A 21,360-nucleotide genomic window follows, 5' to 3' on the forward strand; every position below is an offset into this window, starting at 1 on the left:
TACACTCAACATAAAAAAACAAACAATCAATTAAAAACTGGGCAGAGGAACTGAATAGACATTTTTCCCAAGAAGACATACAATGGTCAAATATGAAAAGATGCTCAACACCACTAATCATCAGGGAAATGCACATCAAAACCACAATGAGATATCACTTCACACCTGTTGGAATGGCTCTGATCAAAAAAGACAAGAAATAACAAGTGTTGGTGAGGATATGGAGAAAAGGGAAAACCTTGTGCATTGTTGATAAGATTGTAAATTGACACAGCTACTAAAGAAAACAGAATGGAGGTTTCTCAAAAAAGTTTAAAAAGCACTACCATATGACCCAGCAATCCCACTTCTGGGTATTTATCCAAAGAAAACAAAAACATTAATTAGAAAACATGTATGCACCTGTAGGTTCATTGCATTATTTACAGTAGCCAAGATATGGAAGCAATCTAGAGAATGACTTTCTATAATTTCATAGGTTTGAATTTTCAAGACTGGTACTCCGTTTTTAATTGCTCCTTGGCGCTCTATCTGTAATTATCATATCTGACACTAGGAAGAGCAAGGCTGGCTGGGAATGGCTCCTCTCTCCAGTCACCTAAGCTTCCCATGGATGTCACTACCCCAGGGCAGCATGCGCTTCCATTCAGTTAGGCTATAAAATGTAAAAAACAGAACTACTTATTGAACACTGCAAAGTTGAATAAATGTGTTTTAAGGTTTTATACAAATAGAAAAACAAATTGATGTGCTATAAACACTTTTTCTCACTAATCTCAACTGTGACCAATTACTATGTTACCTACCTCTTATTTTCTCCAGGCTTGGGTAGAATACCTCCTTCTAATTTTCCCTGACACCATCGTGAACAATTAATGGCTCCTCAGGATTTTGCTCTTTCAAGTGGCTTCTCTTTCAGCAACTTCCCTTCCTCCCAGCTGCGCACTCAGACTCGCTGCCAGTGGCAAGCACTTGTTACTGCCTAGAGACATCTGACGAGGTTTCTGCCATCTTCTATTGAATTCCTAAAGCCTCTCCACTTTCCGTCTTGAATCATTTCTTCTTGGTTTAGCTGTAATGAGTCGCCCTGAGCCAGTAATGCAGAAGGACACGGAGAGAGAGCTGTAGAAAAAGCCAGTTAAGAGAAATGGGACATGAAATGGGGAACAGGGAAGAGGAGAGAAGATGAAACAAAGAATGAAGAGAGGTTAACGGAGGAACAGAGGCTGTGAGCCCCCAAGGGTAGGGCTTGCCTTTTATTAATCTTTGCATCTTCAGCGGTTGGCACAGGGCTCAGATGGAGGCGAGAATGTTTCTAAAACTCCGGGTGTGACTTGAGCTAAGTCTCAGCAAAGCCCAAAGCTGGACATTCTTTGGTTTTTCTTTTTTTTTATTTTTAAATTACAGTTGATGTACAATATTATATTAGTTTCAGGTGTACAACCACATAATTCGACATTTATAGAACTTACAAAGTGATCATCCCAATACGTCTAGTACCCATCTGACACCATATATATTTATTACAGTATTATTGACTATATTCCCTATGCTGTACTTTATATCCCCATGACTGTCCTGTAACTAACAATTTGTGTCTCTAAATCCCTTTTTTCATCAAGCCCCCCAACCTCTCTCCCATCTGGCAGCTGTCAAAATGTCCTCTGTATCTGTGAGCCTGTTTCTGTTCTGTTTATTTATTTTGTTTTTTAGATTCTACATATAACTGAAATCATCTGGCATTTGTCTTTCACTGTCTGACTTATTTCACTCAACAAAATACCCTCTAGGTCTATACAAGCTGTTGCCGATGGCAAGATTTTGTTATTTTTTATGGCTGAATCATATTCCATTGTATATATGCAGCACTTCTTTTCTCATCCATTTGATGGACACTTGTGTTGCTTCCATATCTTGACTATTGTAAATAATGGTACAATAAACATATGGCTGTATATGTCTTTTTTATTTGGTATTTTGGGTTTCTTTACATAAATACCCAAAAGTGGAGTTGCTGGGTCCTTCTTTGTCTCTTGTTATAGCCTTTGTTTTAGAGTCTATTTTGTCTGGTATAAGTATTGCTACCCCAGGTTTTTTGTTTTGTTTTGTTTTGTTTCCATTTTCATGAAATAGCTTTTTCCATCCCTTTACTTTCAGTCTGTGTGTGTCTTTCAATCTGAAGTGAGTCTCTTGTAGGCAGCATATGTAAGGGTCTTGTTTTGTTATCTAGTTAATCCATTTGTATTTAAAGTAATTGTTGATAGATATGTATTTATTGTCATTTTATTATGCATATTTTTATCCTTTTTTTTTTCTTCTTCTTAAAGAAAACCCTTTAACATTTCTTGTAATTCTGGTTTGTTGGTGATAAACTCCTTTAGCTTTTTCTTGTCTGAGAAGCTCTTTATCTGTCCTTCCATTCTAAATGATAGCTTTGCTGGGTAGAGTAGTCTTGGTTGTAGGTCTTTGCTTTTCATCACTTTGAATATTTCTTGCCACTCCCTTCTGGCCTGCAAAGTTTCTGTTAAGAAACCAACTGAGAGTCTTTTGGAAGCTCCTTTGTAGGTAACTAACTGCTTTTCTCTTTCAGCTTTTAAGATTTTCTCTTTGTCTTTAACCTTTTGCATTTTAATTTTGATGTATCTTGGTGTGGGTCTCTTTGGGTTCCTCTTGTTTGGGACTCTTTGTGCCTCCTGGACTTCTATGTCTATTTTCTTCACCAGGTTAGGGAAGTTTTCCATCATTATTTTTTCAAATAGATTTTCAATTCCTTGCTCTCCTTCTTCTCCTTTTGTCATCACCATGATGTGAATGTTGATACACTTGAAGTTATCTCAGAGGTTCCTTACAATATTCTCATGTTTTTGGATTCTTTTTTTCTTTTTGCTATTCTGATTGGGTGTTTTCTGCTTCAAGGCTGGACATTCTTGCCATAAAGGGCATGAAGACAATGGCCCCATATGAGAGAGGTTGAGGTTTCCTGTCCTTGTCTTTCCCTGCAAAGGTTGGAGGGGCCCAGGTAACGTGAGGTCAGGCAGAGGGCAGGCAGGTGGTGGTCTGGCCCAGCTCTGGGCAGCTTGCCCTACTCAGCAGCTCCTCTCTACACTGTCCTCTCTGCCCCTCCCCAACCACTGAGTCAATGAGTTTGTAACCCAAGGAGGAGAACATTTCAAAAAATGTAATGACAGATTTTACCCTTCAGTGGTTGAAGTGAGTCTACAACCTCTTTATTTCCTGATGATGTCTCAAAATAAGAATAATGCTGAAAGAAGAGCTGTTGCTTATGATCTGGAAAAGAGAGGAGGGAAACGAACCTGAGCTTTGAATCAGATGGAGAGAACCTCGAAGGATTCTGCATAGCCAATGATTCCCTAGTGTAACTTGGAGCTTCCAGATGGAACATAGAGCTGGGTTCTGTGTACCCTACTCTCCTATGCACAGAGGTGGGAGAGGACCAGGTAGGAGAGGGGGAAAAGAGCCACCCTTAGCCAGTTGAGTGACTTAGATGAGTCACCTAGGTTCTCTGTGCTGCAGTTCCCTCAGACATTCATTTGTGACTGCATTAATTTATTTGCTTGTTCATACAAAGTGCTTTGAGGGTAGATAAACACATGAACCTGTGTTTGTTAACTATTTCTTGATTGTGCATCCTGCCTCCAATTACCGTGGGACCTGTTTGCCGTTATTTCAGGTGATCACCTAATAATATAATCCAGGAGTTCCCAAAGCTGACAGAACACTATTGCCAGTGAAAGTTAAGAAAAGAATACATATTCCTCATCTCAATCCAAGACTCATAAAATCAGAATCTCTAGAGATAGGGCCTGGGAATCTATATTTTTAAACATCCCCAGGTATGTCTAATGCCCAGCCAGGTTCTGGAACCACTGACTTAATCCATTTAAAGGGGCTTGTCACCCGGCCATCATGGCTCAGTGGTTGAGTGTCGACCTATGAACCAGGAGGTCACAGTTCAATTCCAGTCAGGGCATATGCCTGGGTTTCGGGCTCCATCCCCAGTAGGGGGCGTGCAGGAGGCAGCCGATCAATGACTCTCATCATTGATGTTTCTATCTCTCTCTCCCTCTCTCTTCCTCTATCTGAAATCAATTTTTAAAAAACATATTTTAGCCCAGCCGGGCGTGGCTCAGCAGTTAAGCATCGACCTAGGATCCAGGCGATCGGGGTTCGATTCCCAGTCAGGGCACATGCCCGGGTTGCGGGCTCGATCCCCAGTCGGGGGCGTGCAGGAGGCAACCAATCAATGACTCTCTCATCATTGATGTTTCTATCTCTCTCTCCCTCTCCCTTCCTCTCTCTGAAATCAATAAAGACATTTAAAAATATATATATATTTTTTAAAAAATAATAAAATAAAGAAGCCTGTGAGTTCTCGTGGGTTCATAGGTTAACACCTTTCAAGGCTTATGCTAAGAGTGACCCTCAATGCCTGAATCCAAAGGGGTGACCAATGGCAGGAATTTAGAGACCCTAAAAAGTAGGTGGGGGTAACCTGATCAGGAGACAATGCAATGCCTGCATCTAACCATCTGTCTACTCTTTGGGCCACTTTAGATGGAGTTCTTTGGACAAGCGAGGGGAGAAGGGAGGGGATTTGAAATGTCAGGGAGGCGTGAGTGGGAAGGAAGAAGGCAGATGAATGGTGTTGAGCCCAGGGTTGAGACAAGCTCCATGAAGGCAGATGAACCCAGGGTTGAGACAAGCTCCATGAAGGCAGGGTCTTTGTCCCTCTGGGCCGAACCTTCACCAAGGAAGGCACATTAGAATAACACATATAAACACTGGCACCATCAGAACTCAGCTGTCATTCCCCGCTGTGAGCCCCAGCCCCTCTTCACCTGCATAGACACCTATTCACCCTGCAAGGTTCCATCCAGGAGTCACCTGCTGCAGGAAACCTCAGATAGCTGAGCAAGTGCCCTTCCTCTGTGCCCCTCTCACACTTGGGTACCCCCTCTCATAGCCTTATTCTCCACACTGAAATTGTCATATGTCAGTCTCTCAGCCCCCACCTGACTAAGGATGTGGACTATGCTTCATTCACCTTTAAGTCCACAGTGCTCAGCACACAGTAGTGCTCACCAACTCTTTCTTTGAACTGAACTTGTCCGAGCCTCTCCTTGTACAGATGAAGAAGCTGAGGTCCAGGGAGGGCAGGTGGCTCAACTCAGGTCACTTAGCCTATGTGAGAGTAGATCAGAGCTAACCATAAATGTGTCAACAGGCCCAAGGCCGAAAAAGAATGTCTCTCACCTCTGGGCCTTCCTCCTCTTTTACCACCTCCTCTAAGTCCAGGTGGCTAGAGCCCTGGACACAGTCAGAATAACAGATGTCCCAATTGTGCCTCAGCTTCTACCCAGAGGATCCTAACATTCTCTGGGCTTTGCTTTCTTCTCCAGTCAAAAAGAATTGCTCTCCTGTCTAGTCACCTCCCCTGGCCATGGGTCTGATGCAGTGAGCTGTTAGGTGTGCACTCTGGTCACATATAAAATATCAGCAACCTCATTATGAACCTAAGTAAACAGGCCTGCCCAGATGGAGAACAGGGAGTGCTAAGGCCCCTTTCCAGCAGAGGAGCTGTCAGCCTTCCACATACCAAAAAATTAAAACTATATATTCCACTGAGAAACATCTGCCCCAACTAGTATTATGTTTATGTTTCATTTCCAGAGAAAGAGTTGTTATAAAACTAGGGTGGGGGGGAGGGTTCAGTTCTCTGACCATGACTTGAAAAAACAAGCAAGAATTTATCTGACGTTCTGAAAAGACAAGGGGAAATTTTTACACTGCAGACTCAGCCCCTCTGGGGGTACTCCAGACCACAGCCACCTTCCTGGGAGAGTGGGACCAAGGACGCTCCAAGGTTGGTGGTCCATCTGCAAATGGAACCCATAAGAGTTCAACCCGGCTCTACTCCCAGCTGCACCCCAAGAGTGAAGACTTAGCTTGTCTCTGCAAATGAGCAGCCTCCTACATTCATCCATCTATTTATTTATTCTACAAACAAATATTGAGCCTTGACTGTGTTCACAGTACTTTGACTAGCACTGAGGGAGAGATTTAAGGATGGATCAGGTTCTCTCTCTGCTATCTAGAGGCAAATTATCTAAAGGAGAGAAAAAAGAGACAAGAGAGGTACAAACAAAGCATTGTAGGAATTGAGGGACAGAGCTTTCAGGCAAGAGATCAAGGAAGGTTTCCTGGAGGAAGAGGCCCTAAAGGGTGGATGGAAGGAGGTCAGCTGAGAGTTTGGGACAAGGAAACTACGTACACAGAAGCAAGAAGGAGAGTGCCAGGTATAGTGAGAAAAGAACAAGTGCCCTAGGAGACTGTCGTCGGAGTGCGAGAGGGGGCATTGTGCTAAATGGCACACACTGGCTGCTCTATTCTTCACGGTCAGTGTTCAGATTCTCATTTTCCCTGCAAATGGATTGAGAATGTCCTTCCCTCTTCTGTTCTGAGTACGTCTGCAACTTAGGAAAAAATGCTGTTTGAATGTAAGCTGAGGTGGACCCAGAAGTTTCCAGGAACAAAGCAGAGAGCCAAGCTTGTGAAATCAACAGCTGTGATGATGCTTGTCAGCAGGCTCTGTGCCCACGAGGATGGGGGCCAGCCCCAGGGCCAGCCTGCACAGGAGCCTGCTTGAACTGCCCGCGTAGCTGCTTGTGCACAGAGGCATTTTATTCATTAGTATTGATGAAAAGCTGTGTGCAATGGGGAAAATTTTAAAGTATCTAAATGGCTATCAATAAGAAAAGGGCTGAAACAATGTACATATCCATCAACAGGAGAGTGGTTAAACACAGAAGTGTGACACTGTGCAACCAGAATAAAGGAGGCAGAGCTGCATTATCCAGCTCCACCAGGCCGCCCCTAATATCTGAGAGGCCTGGGTCAAGAAAGCAAATGGAGGCTTTGGCCACAGCCCAGCATCTTTTCTTCCCATCTACAGCTCCCTCTTGGTAACTGAGGGGCCTCACAGTTATGGACACCCATCCAGTACAGCCAAGCTGTGTATACGCCCCCACAAGCAGCCACTCCTGGGCTGGTCAGTGGTGTGATCCACCACCAGAAAGTCAGATCCAGGGCACAGGCCTGGCCCAGGCTGTTTGGACAGGAGATTCCAGCATCCTGGGTACCCTGAGAGGTGGGACTTGGGCTCTAGGGGATCTGCCTTCTTGACCTTTAGGACTCTTCACCTCATAGGAAGTGGCAGAGCCAAGGAAGAGTCAGAGCAGAGCCCAGGACAGGGGACCTGGTGACCAGGACTAAGTGTGGCATTGATATATACTCACATGGAAATTGTATAAGATAATTAAGTGAGAAAAGCACACTACAGAACCATGTATGTAAAAGGATCCCATCTTTTAAATTCCCTATGTAAATGCCTAGGAGGTTGTCTTCACTCCTGTTACTAACGGCAGTTTTGTCTAGAGGACTGGGCTGAGGAGGGGAGAAAGAAGCCTTGCGTGTTTTACTTTGCACAGTCTCCACTACGAACATTGTACAACCAGCACCTATTACATTTATAATCCAAAAAAAATGTAAACAATACTTTTAAAATACGTTAGTACTTTTTGTACCAGTTAAAGTAGGCATTTCCTATATGTGTTCACTTGTGACCAAAAGAAACAAAAAATTTTTTGTTTAAAACCCAATTCTGGACCTTGTCTGGACCATCACTGAGGCTGCTATGGTCATGATCCCCAGATGTGGTGAAAATTCCTGGAACATATGCTTTTTCACATGTCCAGAGGGCCTCACATCTGCTTCCTCAGCAGATCCTTCACACAAAGGCCCCCAATCCTGCCTGATATGTGAGAGCTTCTAAAAATAGATTCCCTGGGCCCTGTCCCCAATTGGATGAATTAGAACCTTCTGGAGATGAGGCCCAGGGACCTGCATTTATAACTCCCCGGTGATTCTATACAGTATCACTTGTTTACCCTGGTGATCACGTGCATGACTGGGAGCTGGGGCTCACTGCCACTCTCCAGCATCACGAGAGAGTATCTATCATACCACATACTAATAGACTGGGAAAAGATCAAAATCCAAAGTATGGTTTCTACTGATTGCGTATCGTTTTCATATCATCGTAAAGTCAAAAAATCATAAGTCCAACCATTAGAAGTCAGAAACCATCTGTATGCAAAGAGATTTATTATAAGGAGCTGGCTCACGTGATTATGGAGGTGGGCAAGTCCCAAGATCTGCAGAGCGAGTCAGAAAGCCAGAGATCAGGAGAACCAATGGTGTAGTTGCAATCTGAAGACCAGCAGGCTGGAGACCTAAGAAGGGCTGATGTTTCCATTTGAGTCCAAAGGTTAAGAGCAAGTCAATGTCCCAGTTCAAAGGCAGTCAGTCAGGAACGATTCTCTTATTTGGAGAAGGGTCAGCTTTTTTGGTCTATTCAGGCCTTCAACTGATTGGGTAAGGCCCACCCATGTTGGGGAAGGCAATCTGCTTTACTCAGTCTTCCAATTAAAATGTTGATCTCATCCAAAAACATCCTCACAGACACATCCAGAATAATGTTTAACTCAATATCTGGACACCCCATGGCCCAATCAAGTTGACACATAAAATTAACCATCACAGTATTTGCATTTGTTTAAAATACACACAAAGGATTCCCATCTCTGGGTTTTACAGCAGTAGAGAGAGTAAAGGATGTGCTGGCAAACAGAGGGGTCCTCAATTTCCTGGCCTCCTGGAGTCTAGGCCCTGCCAGGCATCTGAGCCACAGTGAACCACAAGCCCCTCCAACCAGCCCAGGAGATATGCAGGTGCCTTCATCTCCCCTCAGGCAGGTCCCAGGTGAGCTCTTCCTCCACACCTTGCCCCCAGCCAGAGCAACCCTAGGGCCCTCACCCCCAGCACGGGTTTGCTGTGCTCAGCACTTCACAGCCCCATCTTGAACACATTAGCTACCATACTCACCCTGGCTGGAGGAGATTACATTTTCCGTGGAAAGAGGGAGAAAAAAAGCCTCACTAAAGAAATAGTCTCTCTTTTGTTCCCTTGAGTTCTCTGCTCCTCAAGTGGAACCCCCTCCCTGATGCCCCTATCTGATTTCAGGAAAGGAAAATGAAACCAGGAGAGAAATGGAACAAAGAGCCTAGAGTGGGTTTGAGTGGAGGAAGGGTGCTGGGAGAGAGGAACAAGTGAGGAAGAGAATGGGATGAGAGAGGGACAAGAGGTCCCTGGGGGACAGGCCTAGCTGGCTCCAGGGAGGGCAGCCCTCTCCCTGTGCTGGGCACTGCATGCCCCCAGAGCTGGGCTTTCTGAACATTCTTGTCTTTCACAATAGTCCAGCTCTGAAACTGACTGGTGTCTCTTCACAGGCTTGTCACATGTGCTGTCTGAACCTCAAATACTAACTTCCCTTCCAGCCTCAAAGCTGATCACATCAAAGTTGACCAAAATCAAATGCAAATTAATTGCATCAAAAGTGAATCATTGAAATGAAAAGAATAAACAGTGATAATTGGATTTCCTGGGATGTGAGGTCCAGGTCTTGCAGAGAGGAGCAAAAAGGCTGGTCAGGGCAGGGATAAAACCCACATCTTGGCCCCCAAGGAAAGGCCACACTAAAACACTGGTCACAACAGACAACAGAAATTAGATGCTGGTTTATGTGGAAAAAACTGGGGTAATCAGAGAGGGCTTCTTGGAGCATGTGGGAATTTGTGCTGGATCTTAAAGAGATGATCTCCAGGGTAGGATATGCATACCCCAGAGGATGTGCAGGACATAATACTGGGGCATAGAATCAAAATAATTCAAGTTCTATTTAGATTTACATTTTATTTGAAAAACAGGATTATGGATATTTAATATACAGATTGACAGTTGTACACTGGTTTAATTAACCTAAAAACTTACACACATGGGAGGTATATGTTATCTTTTTTTTCTTATAGGAGTGTGCATTTTAAAAGGTTCAGAGACTAAAATTGCCTTGAAGAATGGAGCCTAGGATAAGCAGAAATCAGGATGAGTGTCCATGGGGCCTTGGAGAGGGTGTGAGGTAGGGAGCCGGAAAGCCCTTCTCTTAGCCTGTGTCCTGCTGGGAGCCAAGGAACCCAGGCCCAGTGGTCCATGTCCTGTCTTCCTCAGGTGGCCAGCTCCACGGTGAGCCTCCTCCCTTGGTCAGGCCCTACTTAGAGGGCAGCCACCGGGGAGGGGTCTTACAGGGCCGTGGCTGAAGCCTGCCACCAATTCTGCATCCGCAGTAGCCCTGATCCCCGAGCTCTATGGGAAGAATGCCGGGAGCCCACAGCCAGTGAGTCAGGGCACAGCCTGTGGAAAGGGCCCAATGCTAGCCGCGACCTTTGGGTTTGCCTGCTATGCTGGTGCCCAAGCCAGAGGGTATAGGGTGTCCAGTCCCTCAGAGGCACAGCAGCCCCAAAGCTGCAGATGGCTATATAAGGCTGAGGCTGCAAGAGGTGGCAGGGGCTGCCAGACCCCAGGAACAATTTGGCGGGTCTTGGTGGTGACGCAAACATTTTCCCTGTGCTTAGGCAGCTCTCCCCTCGCAGCGAGACTGAATCATATCCTCAAAACCGCAAGCCTGACAGGCACACGTAATGTTAGCATTCGAGAATGGCGGGAGGGCTGACCCAGGCCCTTCCTTCATGGCGAAGAGATTTGAGGCAACAAAGAGAACGCTGTCCCAGGAGACGAGTCCCAGCTCTCTGCCACAAACAAACTGTGGGGCATGGGTCAGCTCCCCTCTCAGGGCCTTAGTTTCTGCATCTGTAATATGGGGACAGTAAGCCCTGTTCTGCTACCTTATGTAGTACCACGGAGAGATGAGACATAAGGGGCGGCTCTTGTTCTTTAAAAAGGACAGAGCCTAGTCTTGCAGCAAATTCAGGCAGAGACTTGGCGGATTTATTGCCTGAATGTCGCACGTTGGCCATTACCAGGCCCCATGGCTTCTAAGCCACCAGTCTTTGTGCATAGCTCACCTTAATCCAACCCCTTCTGCTTCATGGTGTCTTTTACATCTGTGACTTCCCACAGTGCCCCTGAGAGGCAGGCATTTGATAACCCCATTTCACAGCCAAGAAAACCAAGGTCTGGAAAGTTTAATAACTTCTCAAAGCCACACGGCAAGCAGGTGACCGAATCCGGATGAAGAATCAGCCCCTGGATTCTCAGCCCAAAGATCTCACCTTGTGTTGTGGACTCCTCCAAGCAGGCCATGGGTCCTCAGAGTCCTGATCTGTAAAATGGCACGAATTGTTAGGAGTCTACCTGGTCAGCCTACTGGGTGTTTTCTAGAAGACACATGAGGTAGCTTTTCTAGAAGATGGCTATGGTTTTCTTACCTACAACCTATTGTGCCTGATCCTCCCAGAGGCACCCTGCAAGCTGTTCTCAAAGGCTCTCTTTCCAGAAAGCGCTCCCATCAGACAGGGTGTCCTGGAGGGAACATTCTTCTGCAAGACTTGGTTACATATCAGGTTGACCTTGAACAACAGAGCAGCCAGAAAAGCAAGCTTGGCACCTAAGCCTCTCACACTGACATATCTCTCTCTGTGTCTTTCTCTGTCTCTCTTTCTCTCTCTGACTGAAAGAAAAAAAAAAAAAAGAATAAATTTGACCACACAATCCCTTGCAGAATTAAGTAGCCAAAAATCACATCGTCTAGACAAACAGATTTTATGAGTCCAATTAATTCCTGCCAGTCAAAAATGGGCATGCTTAATAAGGGATATATTTAGAATCTGTCATTATCTGGTCTCCAGGGGAGAAACCTCAGCTCTTATTTCATAGACTCTTAATTTCTAACAGAGCTCTATTAACTCCCACGTCAGACCTCGCTTTCTTTCTGGACAGCACAGAGAGTGTGGGAACGGGAACCGGGGCCAGGGAGTTTCACCAAAAGAAGCTACCAAAGTCCTGTGGAGCCCGAACCTCCAGGCCTGTCCCCTCTCAACCCTCTTAAGTCAGAAAATAAGTGATTTCTTCTTCTTTGGGCCACGTTGCCAGGGGTGGGAAGCTGCTGGGAGGGCAGGGCTCCAGAAAGATCGTCTTGCTCCCAGTGTCTCACTGTACCTGTGCCCCAACCTCCATCGTCATCTACTCTGTCCCGCAGGGTCTTGGAGACCTCTCAGGCTGTGGGAGCTGGGGCACCTCCTGCAATTCCAGCGCAGCTGTCCTGGGAGGGGTCCATTCTTCAGGCACTATTAGCACTAGGGCCTGAGCAGAGGAGGCAGTTGCTGGCTGAGAGCTGGACTGGCACCCAAAGCCTAGAAGGATACAGATGTGCCAGAGGCAGGTGGCACTGACACAGTAGGCAGGTGGTCACTGAAGGGAAACCCTGACTGCTTTCAGGTTTCACTTTATATCAGCACCGGCTTTCCAGCCGGAGGTGAGGCATAGAGGGGGCGTTGGGGAGCCTTAAGGAGAGGGCCTGGGGGCCATCCAGGCTCAGGTGGGATTCTCTCTTGCCTCAAGGGAAGTGGTACTACCAGGTTTAGCCCTGTCAGGAAGGAGTGGCCACTCATATTTTCTAGAAGCATGTAAGCAAGTGTATTAATTTCCAGTGGGTGCATAACAAATTAGCACAACGTAGATGGCTTACAAAAACAGAACTCTATTTTCTCACAGTTCTGGAGGCCAGGCGTTCAAAACAAGGTGCTGGCAGGGCTGTGCTTCCTCAAAAGGTTCTAGAAGAGAATCCTTTGCGTCTTCCAGCTTCCGGCAGCCCCAGACATTCTTTGGCTTGTGGCAGCGTCATTCTTAGCTCTGCTTCTGTCTTCTCATGGCTTTCTCTTCTTGGTCTCTCCTTTGTGAGTCTCTTATAAAGACACTTATTGGATTTAGGGCTGTTGGGGGAAAGCCCCAAAAGTCTAAATTCAGGATTGGTTCCGCAAAACTGACATGGAGCCTTATTCAAATTCATAAGAGTTTTAAAAGGAGGAACTTACATACCCAGGCAAAGCAACTGCGCTCCCAGTGGTGACCAGCCAGGAATTATCCACTCCCCTCCCAGGACAGGGTCTCTCTTTTATAGGGTGTTAATAGTAAAAGCATATGGTGGGTAGTTACTTAGACCACCAGAAAGAACAATGCATTTCTGTTAGCAGATAACATCAGGCAGTTATCCACACTCTATACATTCATTAACCTCCTTCCTGGGGCCTGACTTTATCTTTGGGCAGCATTCTGGCTTTCTGGGTAGTCGACCAAGCCTGAGGCTACAGAGAGTTAAACAGTCACAGAAGGTTGAACACAGAGAGTTCAACATTTCCCAGACACCTTTATTGCTGGAACCATATTAAATCTCTAAAGTGAGTTCCCTTACAAGGGCCCACCTGGGTAATCCAGGATGACCTCATCTTGAGACCCTTAATTATAACCGCAAAGACCCTTTTTCCAAATAAGCTCACAAAAGCATAGGCTCAAGGTAGAAGCCCCAGGTGGCTGGCTGCCTGGCCCACCCTGTGCAAAGACTTAGTGGCTCAGGGGACAGCCATGACCATTGAGAAACATGCCCCACATGTGAGTCACTAGCTCAAAGACTGTCATATAAGGTGAGGAATGAGACCCCTGCAGGTAGTGACAGATGGCAAAAACTCTATGGCTCCAAAATCATTCCTCTGCCAGAATGGCCATTACCACTCTCCTACCATTGACAAACTCATATTCAACTGTTAAGACCCAGCTCAAGCATCACCTCCTCCATAATGTCTGCCCTGCTCTCTTCTCCCAGGGAGCCTCCATCCCATTTGTTGCTGTGCCCATGTGATCTTCATCTCTGTATCTCCACATCCTGGCAAGGGCCTGGAGTAGGCCACAGGTGCCATGACTTTACGCTGAAAGCCCACCATCCCTCCCGCACAGAGACAAAGATCTGAATCTGAAGGTTGGCATGTGGCAGCTCCTCCAAGATCCCCCCACCCCACCTTCACCTCATCGTTGCCCTCCAGGTTCCAGCCTCTACCAGGAAGGAGCATCTCCCAGCATCTTCACTTGCCTTCTCTTCCTTTCTAGGCTCGTCGTGGGCGCTCCGTTGGAAACCAATGGCCACCAGAAGACTGGAGACGTGTACAAGTGTCCAGTTACCCATGGGAACTGCACAAAGCTCAACCTGGGTAAGTTGGACCTCTGGTCTCACCACAAGGAGGCCAACCATTGTCTAGGGTGGGGCAGGCTCTAAAACAGAGTCACACTGGCTCCTCCCAGCTGCCCCAGAGGTGACTGGCTGGTATCACTGCCCCATTTTATAGATGAGGATGCTGAGGCCAGAGAGAAGAAGCAACTTTCCACTGTCACACAGCTTGTTAGGGGCTAGCCAAAAATCAAACCCTGGCTTCCAGTGCCCCAGGGCATTGCTCTTTCTGATTCATCCACTGCCCGGAGCACTAACAACAGCAGCTAACACTCATACATCATATATAATGTTCACTCTGAGTCAGGCACTGGTTTCAGCACTTTTAGGTGTTGTGACTCATTTAATCCCCACAAGAATTTCTATGAAATTTAATCATTAAACAAAGGAGGAAATGATTATATGTGGAGTGAGGGGACCTGCCAGGGGTCGCCCAGCTAACAAGCAGCAAGGCTTGGATTTCAATCCAGGCAGCCGACAGCCACTGCGTAACACCAGCTTCTGAAATGCAGGCTTTGTTCCTCACTGAAGAGCTGTCAGCCACAGGGAAATGCTGTGAGCAGCCTCAAAGCCTTCCAATCCCTGATAAACTCTGCGTGTGTGTCCGTGTGTGCCCACACGAGTGCATTCACTAAAGTCCACACACCAGTCCTCTAAAGCACTTCCATTTTGTCCTAAAGGTCAGACAGTGGCCAGGCCACCACTTGCTTACAGGAGAGAGTAAAAGTTCCGTTTGGGCTGAGAATTTCAGACCTTGCCCTAGAGGACTGGCTGCCCCAGGGCCAGGACCCTCAGCCTCCCCCTCTTCCAGAAGGGGAGCCTCTACCCTAGAGCAGTGGGGTGGGGCTCTCTGGGGAGGTGGGGAAGATGGCAGAGCTCCAGGACATAAGTAGATGGATGAAAAGGCCTGCATCAAAGAGAAAGCCCAAAGAACTCAGATCTCAGTGGCAGCCCGCTCTCCCATCATGGGGTGCTGGACGCTCCTGCTGTTCATATCTGCGTCAGCACAACGGGTGGGAAGTTCAAACCCCAGTACAGCTGAGGCCCAGACTTCAGGAGGGAACAGTCTAAGGGAGGTGGGGGCCTGGCTGGTGGCTTATGGATCCTGGTCATTACCACTCTGAGAGTGCAGCTCCCAAAACAGGCCAAGCTGGGTCTCTTTTTCCAGCTGTGCAGTTTCTTCACTGTGTGTTCATGGGGAGCTCGTATCCTCTCTCTGAGCCTCTATTTGCTTGTGTGCAAAATGAGGAGGGTAGGCTTGATAATCCTAAGATCCATTCCAGTCTAATAGGTCTCCCAAACTTTAATGAGCATCTATGATGTGCTAAGCATGATGCTAGTTACTAAGGATACAGCAGAGAACAAGACACCAAGGGCCCCACTGGAAGGAGACAATAAATGAGTAGACAAACTAAGAAGAAGGATCAGTTCAGCTAGAGATAAATGCTGTGTGATAAACCAGGGTGCGACAAGAGAGGCTAAGTGAGGAGGAGGTGGGCAGGGGTCCTACCTTGGCAAGGTGGCCAGGAAGGCCTCTCTGAGCAGGTAACATTTGAGCAAAGTCTGATGGTGAAAAGGAGTCAGGTAGAGCCAGAGCATTCCAGGAAAAGGAAGAGCACATGCAAAGGCCCTGAGGTGGGATGTCTGCTCTGTTGGAAACAGAAAAAATGGCTATATGGCTGGGGCAGAGGGAGCAAGAGGGCTTATGAAAGGTATGGGCACTGGGCTCAGGGCCTGGGCCACCAAGAGAAGCTCCTGGTCCAGGTGGGGACACATGCATGAACTGATCATTTAATTTCTTCTGTTGCTCTGGTTTCCAATGTGGACCCAATTTCCCTGCAAGGGAGGAGTTCCTGCTGGCAGTGAGAAGCCATTAGACCCTGGAAAACATTCCTGAACTGGGACATAAGCTGGGCAGCAAAGTGAGTCAGGGCAGAGGAAAAGTACTGTCATGAAGCCCTTCGTCTCAGGAGTGTCCTTTCCCCACCACTGAAGAGAACATGCACAGCAGGGAGACCATCTGTCGGTTCATCCCCACAGTGGAAAATGCAAGGCAGGGAAACCTGAGTCCTGGGTTTTCCCATGGCCTTCCCAGGTCTGAGCCCTGCCAAGCCAGGAATGTTCTTTCCTCTCTCTCCAGGGAACGCTAACTGGATGTCAGTCATTCACACCTCAGTGTGAAAGACTAGGCAGCTGGTGCTTTCTTCCCAACACCTGGATGAAGTTAAGAGTTTTCATGAGGAGCTATGATTCTGGAAGGCAGGCCCTGTATAAGGAGAGGCTTATGTCCCCAGACCCTCACAGAGACCTACTGAAAAAGGCGTTGGTCTCTTCTGGTCACAGAGCAGAGGTTAGTGACTGCCCCAAATCCACAAGCAGCAGAAGCAGCAGAAGCAGGGCTTGAGCCTTGAGTCTTTCTTACAGCAACACAAGGGTCTTCCCTACCATGCCCATTGCTCCCGGGCAGGCACAGTTTCACTAAGAACTTCAGTTATTGAGACAAGGGAGAGGAGGAGGGGGCAGGGTGAGGGGAGGGAGGTGCCCCTTAAATAAACAGAGGACAGAATTCTTCAAACTGCTGAGGGGTGGATGTTGCCCAGCTGGGGCTTGGAACTTCCTCTCCAGACTTCTCACTACCATCCAATGTCACCACAGCCCTGCCATCACATGGGAACGTCAGGATGTAACCTTGGATATTGTGGGTTCAAGTCCCGGCTCTATCGTTTACCAGCGATTGCCTTTGTAGGAGTCACCAACCCTTTACGCACCTTAATTTTTCTCAACTATAAAGTGGAAATAGTGACTTCTGGACCTCCCAGGACCAAGAGGGGGTCCTGGAAGGGCACGTGTGGATGGTACTTTGTAAATGATATGAGATGATCTAAAAAAACAACACAGGGTCATTACTATTACTTTCTCTCTGGTTTTTTTGGATAGACAAAACAGAAAACATTCCCAGCCACAGCACAACCAAGAGGGGCTGGATTTCAAAAGGAGCCTGACTACAAACTGAGGGAACCCAAAGGGGAGCAGCAGCAAACACAGTCAGGCGGCTGTGGCTCTGGCCTCTGCTCATCTCTGCTAATGCCCACCCCAGGCCCTGCTGGCCTGTGCGCAGAACTGGCCAGCTCTTCCTACTTTCAGTGCCAATGATGCTAAATGCAAACCATGCTCCTGAGGCCTCTAGAGATCACTCCCTCCCCCTGGGGAAGGAGACACTAGATCCACCTCCCAGCAGATTAGGGTCGACTAGTTCTGAGCTCAACAAAATGCCCGACCTGCTTCCCCGAAACTCTCCCTCCATGTGCCCATACCTATGTGTGCATGAACACGTGTAGGCAGTCATGCATGCACATGCATAGGCTCACATACACACACATATACTTACATGTCAACATGTGTCTGAGGAATTCTAGCTCACTTCCTTCCTACAGAATGATCCTCATAAAACCTTAACTGATATAATTTATTTAGTAATTCTAATCTGCCACCACCCTCTCCCTGCATCCAGTTGGCTGATAATCCTTCTCTTTGGCATTCTTGACAAGACCTTGTACCTCTACAAGGCGCTTGTTAGTTGGCTATTTGCTACCCGTGAGACAGAGTCAGTTATCATCATCAGTTTTTCAGGGGAGCAGAGAACCAGGCCCCGAGAGAGCAGGGCAGGGGATGGGTAAGTTTCGGTGGCAGGTTGGCTTAAAGAAACATGGGGAGGAGACACTGCCCAGAGAAAGCCAGCCCAGGTATGGTGCCCGGGGTGTGTCAGGTGGGACACAAGGGGAATGTTGGGGTCTATCAGAGAGCTGGAGGAGGAAAAGCTCTGGAATAGGAAACGGAAGGCTCTGCCATGTGCTTCCTATGTGACTTTGGGCAGGTTGCTTGGCCTCTCTGAGACTCATTTTCCTCATCTCACAGGGAGTTTTCAGAGGAAATAATAAGACCATGCCTGGCCAAGGCCTCAGTACACCGTGAAGGTCTGCACCAATGTGCAGGGAGAATTGGGGAGGACTCAAGTGACACCAATCCTGTCACAGCCATCTCTGGTGGCCAGTGGCAGCAGCAAACTCTGGGTGGAAGGTGGGCAGGGGGGCTTCAGGCTGAGCTTCTCCCTTCCCCCCCAGGAAGGGTCACCCTCTCCAACGTGTCTGAGCGGAAGGACAACATGCGCCTGGGCCTGAGCCTGTCCACCAACCCCAAGGACAACAGCTTCTTGGTAAGAGCCACCCACCCCACCCTCTCTCCAAGCGCCAGCCCTCCTGCCCCATGGACCCTCCTCTCGGGACCAGGAGAGGCCTCACACACACTCTGCCTGCCCAGAGCTGCCTGCCCGCACGCTCCAGAGAGCAGCTCCTCTGCTAGCTTTCTGCCTGTGCCACTCTGGCTGCTGTGCCCTAAATTTCAGTGTCTGTTGGGGGGTGGGAGAGTCTAGGCAAGAAAAAGGATTGAGCCCTTTTATGCACATATCCTGAGGGTGGGGGACAGAAATCCTGAAAAGGAACAGGAATAAAGGCCAGCAGTCCGATGGGGGCCTCTCCTTTCCTTTGGGGAGCCAAATGTCCAAGGCACAGGCCGAATCTCTGCTCTGGGTTTGATCAGAGAAATAGGACATACCACACGCCCTAAAAAACTTTGAAGAGAAGTCAAAAATGAGTGAGCACAGCTTTACTACAACCAGGGGAAGGGCTACAGAGCCATGGGCCACCCGAACTACACAGGACTAGAGGGAAGACTTCCCAGAGGAGGTTTCTGTTTCGTTTTTTAAAGAATAGACACCTTAACAATGACGAAAGAGGAGAGGGTACTTGAGCTGAGGTGAGAGAGACATTTATTCATTTTAACTACAGTTATTTTGAGCACTCATAATATACTGAGCCCAGTGCCAGGCACTGGGGATTCAGCAGTCAGCGGAGCCCCTGCCCCTGCAGCTTACATCCTGGTTCAGGGATGAGCAGTAAACAAATGGATGACGTCAACACGATGTTGAAACGGTAAGGACAGAAATGCGTGGAGGGTCCGCAGCCTGCCCCCGTGAGCGCACGCAGGCTTTGCATGCAGCAGGCACGTGCATGTGGCGCGATGGAGGGAGCTGCCTGCTCCTTGCCACCTGGGTCCAGTGAACCACCATGATCTTGGGTGAAGCTGCGGATTCAAAACAGGATCCTTCTGGGACTTACTCCTAGAAACAGCTATGAGAGAAGATTCCAGAAAAAAATTACCCCAGAAAACCCAATAAAATATACCGCTCATGTTAAGATGGGAGGGCTTGTGTCACTCTTTGTTCTTGTCTGTCAGTGCATTTCTGTTGACAGAAGAGACCCCTGGGGTGTGGAGCACAGACACTAGAGCAGTGAGAGGTCTGGGATGCTCAGGGACTTGAGAGCACAGTGAGTCTGCTGGCAGAAGTCCCGAGGTGCTCATTGTGTGGTGGGCCCACAGCCCTTCATCATCTCCACCCAAGGGCAGCAGGAACCCGGGCTCTGTCCCCACACATACTTTTCAGGGGCTTTGTTGCTACTCCCTCTTCTCTCTGAGGCTCTTCATCATGTTCCTACTCACTTGATTTCACCTACTTCACAAGGTGGGATGAAGGCCCGAGGATGATGTGACATACCCTCTGGGGTCTCTGTGGGTAGGTTAAGTCCCTGGCATATAAATAGCAACTTTTGTTAGCTCATTAGCTCGTCCACTCATCCATCCATTCATCAGTCCATCCCCCAACCAATCATCCATCTCTCCATTTATCTATCCAGCCATCCATTCACTCACTCACCCACTCATCCATCTGTATATGTATTCACCCCCTCCTCCTCCCACCTAATCACCCATCCTTCCATCTAGCCTTCCTACATCCATCCATCAGCTATCCATCCACCCATCCATCATCTTTCTATCCACCTATTCGCCCATCCATCTGTCCAGCCATCCATCGTCCTTCGTTCATCATCCGTCATCGACCATGCATCTTCCATCATCCATCCATCCATTCATCCAGCTAGCCATTCGTCACCCATCATTCGCCCTCCCATTCTTTATTCTCCCCCACTTCCAAAAATAATTTACAGCAGTTTCAACAAAGGATACCAATAAAACCAAACCTTTAAAACCTGAGTAAAAATAGAAAGCTAATTAAATAGAGGGATTGGAAGTGGAATAATTATTCCTCCAAACCAAAGGGAATTTACAGCACAAAATTTAGTCCTGCGTTTCCCAGCAGCAGAAGAAAAATCGAGACGTGGAGCTGGGCTTTCATTTTTAATGAGACACTGAGAGTAACTCATTTCTCAGTCTTTAAATGAGGGTTTGATATCAATGTTTTTGGTAGCAAATTTCAGAGAAGGAGTAGAGACATTCTTTTTTCTACCCCTAGTAAGAGCCATGGACATGTCGGCAGGATGAAGTCCTAGAATTTTGCCCAGGAAGGACCTTTAGGGAATGGAGGTGACCTGTCTGAACAGGTCACCTCCATTCCCATGGGTGAAAGGGCTTCCCCAGTCTGTGTGGCAGGTGGGTGGGCAGGTAGGGTGAAGAGAAACAACCATAGATGGTGGGATGGAGAATGAGACCTTTGTGAATAGATAAAGAGTTAGTTTTCCTCCATTACACCTGAAACCAAGGAAACTGGCAGCAAGAGAGTTTAGGTGGACTCAAAGAAGACCCTCTAAAGCCTGGGGACACCAACACTCAGATAGGAGATGTCGGCCTTGGGTCATGGAGGTTGGGACTAGGCCGAAGGCTGCCAGGCCTGGACCCACCCTGAGACCCCCACTGACTTGGGGTCTATGCTATGTTTCCAGGCCTGCAGCCCCCTCTGGTCTCACGAGTGTGGGAGCTCCTACTACTCCACAGGGATGTGCTCGCGAGTCAACTCCAACTTCAGATTCTCCAAGACTGTGGCCCCAGCTCTCCAAAGTAAGTGGCTTCAAATATGCAGACTCAGGCTGAGCAGCCAACAGTCCATGGGAGGCTCGGGGCTCTGGTCACTGCTATTCTGCATCTACAAGCAGCACTGGGACTCTGCTCTGGCTCTGTGGATGACCAGGACAACTCACTTGACTTCCCTGGGCCTCTGTGGGGTCATGATCTTGGCCCACCCTCCCCCACAGATTAAAGATGGAGGGCAAATGAGCTAAGGTTCTAAAGGCAATCCTGGTAGCCAGAAAAGCCCACTGCAAACCCAGCCTGAGTGAGGAAAAAGTTGCTGGGCCGCATGT

The 21,360-nt window shown here is 47.7% G+C and overlaps 1 protein-coding gene across 1 annotated transcript in view; it reads left to right on the top strand.

The window, feature by feature from the left end:
- ITGA11 (integrin subunit alpha 11) overlaps positions 1-21,360 on the top strand; it is a 116,979-nt gene that overhangs the window by 41,201 nt on the left and 54,418 nt on the right. The window contains exons 3-5 of the mRNA XM_016198075.2: positions 14,032-14,132; positions 18,271-18,362; positions 20,944-21,058. Coding sequence (XP_016053561.2) covers positions 14,032-14,132; positions 18,271-18,362; positions 20,944-21,058 — 308 coding nt within the window. The remainder of the gene's footprint in view (positions 1-14,031; positions 14,133-18,270; positions 18,363-20,943; positions 21,059-21,360) is intronic.

Source organism: Miniopterus natalensis, chromosome 1 (assembly GCF_054644295.1).
Source record: "Miniopterus natalensis isolate mMinNat1 chromosome 1, mMinNat1.hap1, whole genome shotgun sequence".
In the NCBI taxonomy this organism is placed as follows: Eukaryota; Metazoa; Chordata; class Mammalia; order Chiroptera; family Miniopteridae; genus Miniopterus; species Miniopterus natalensis.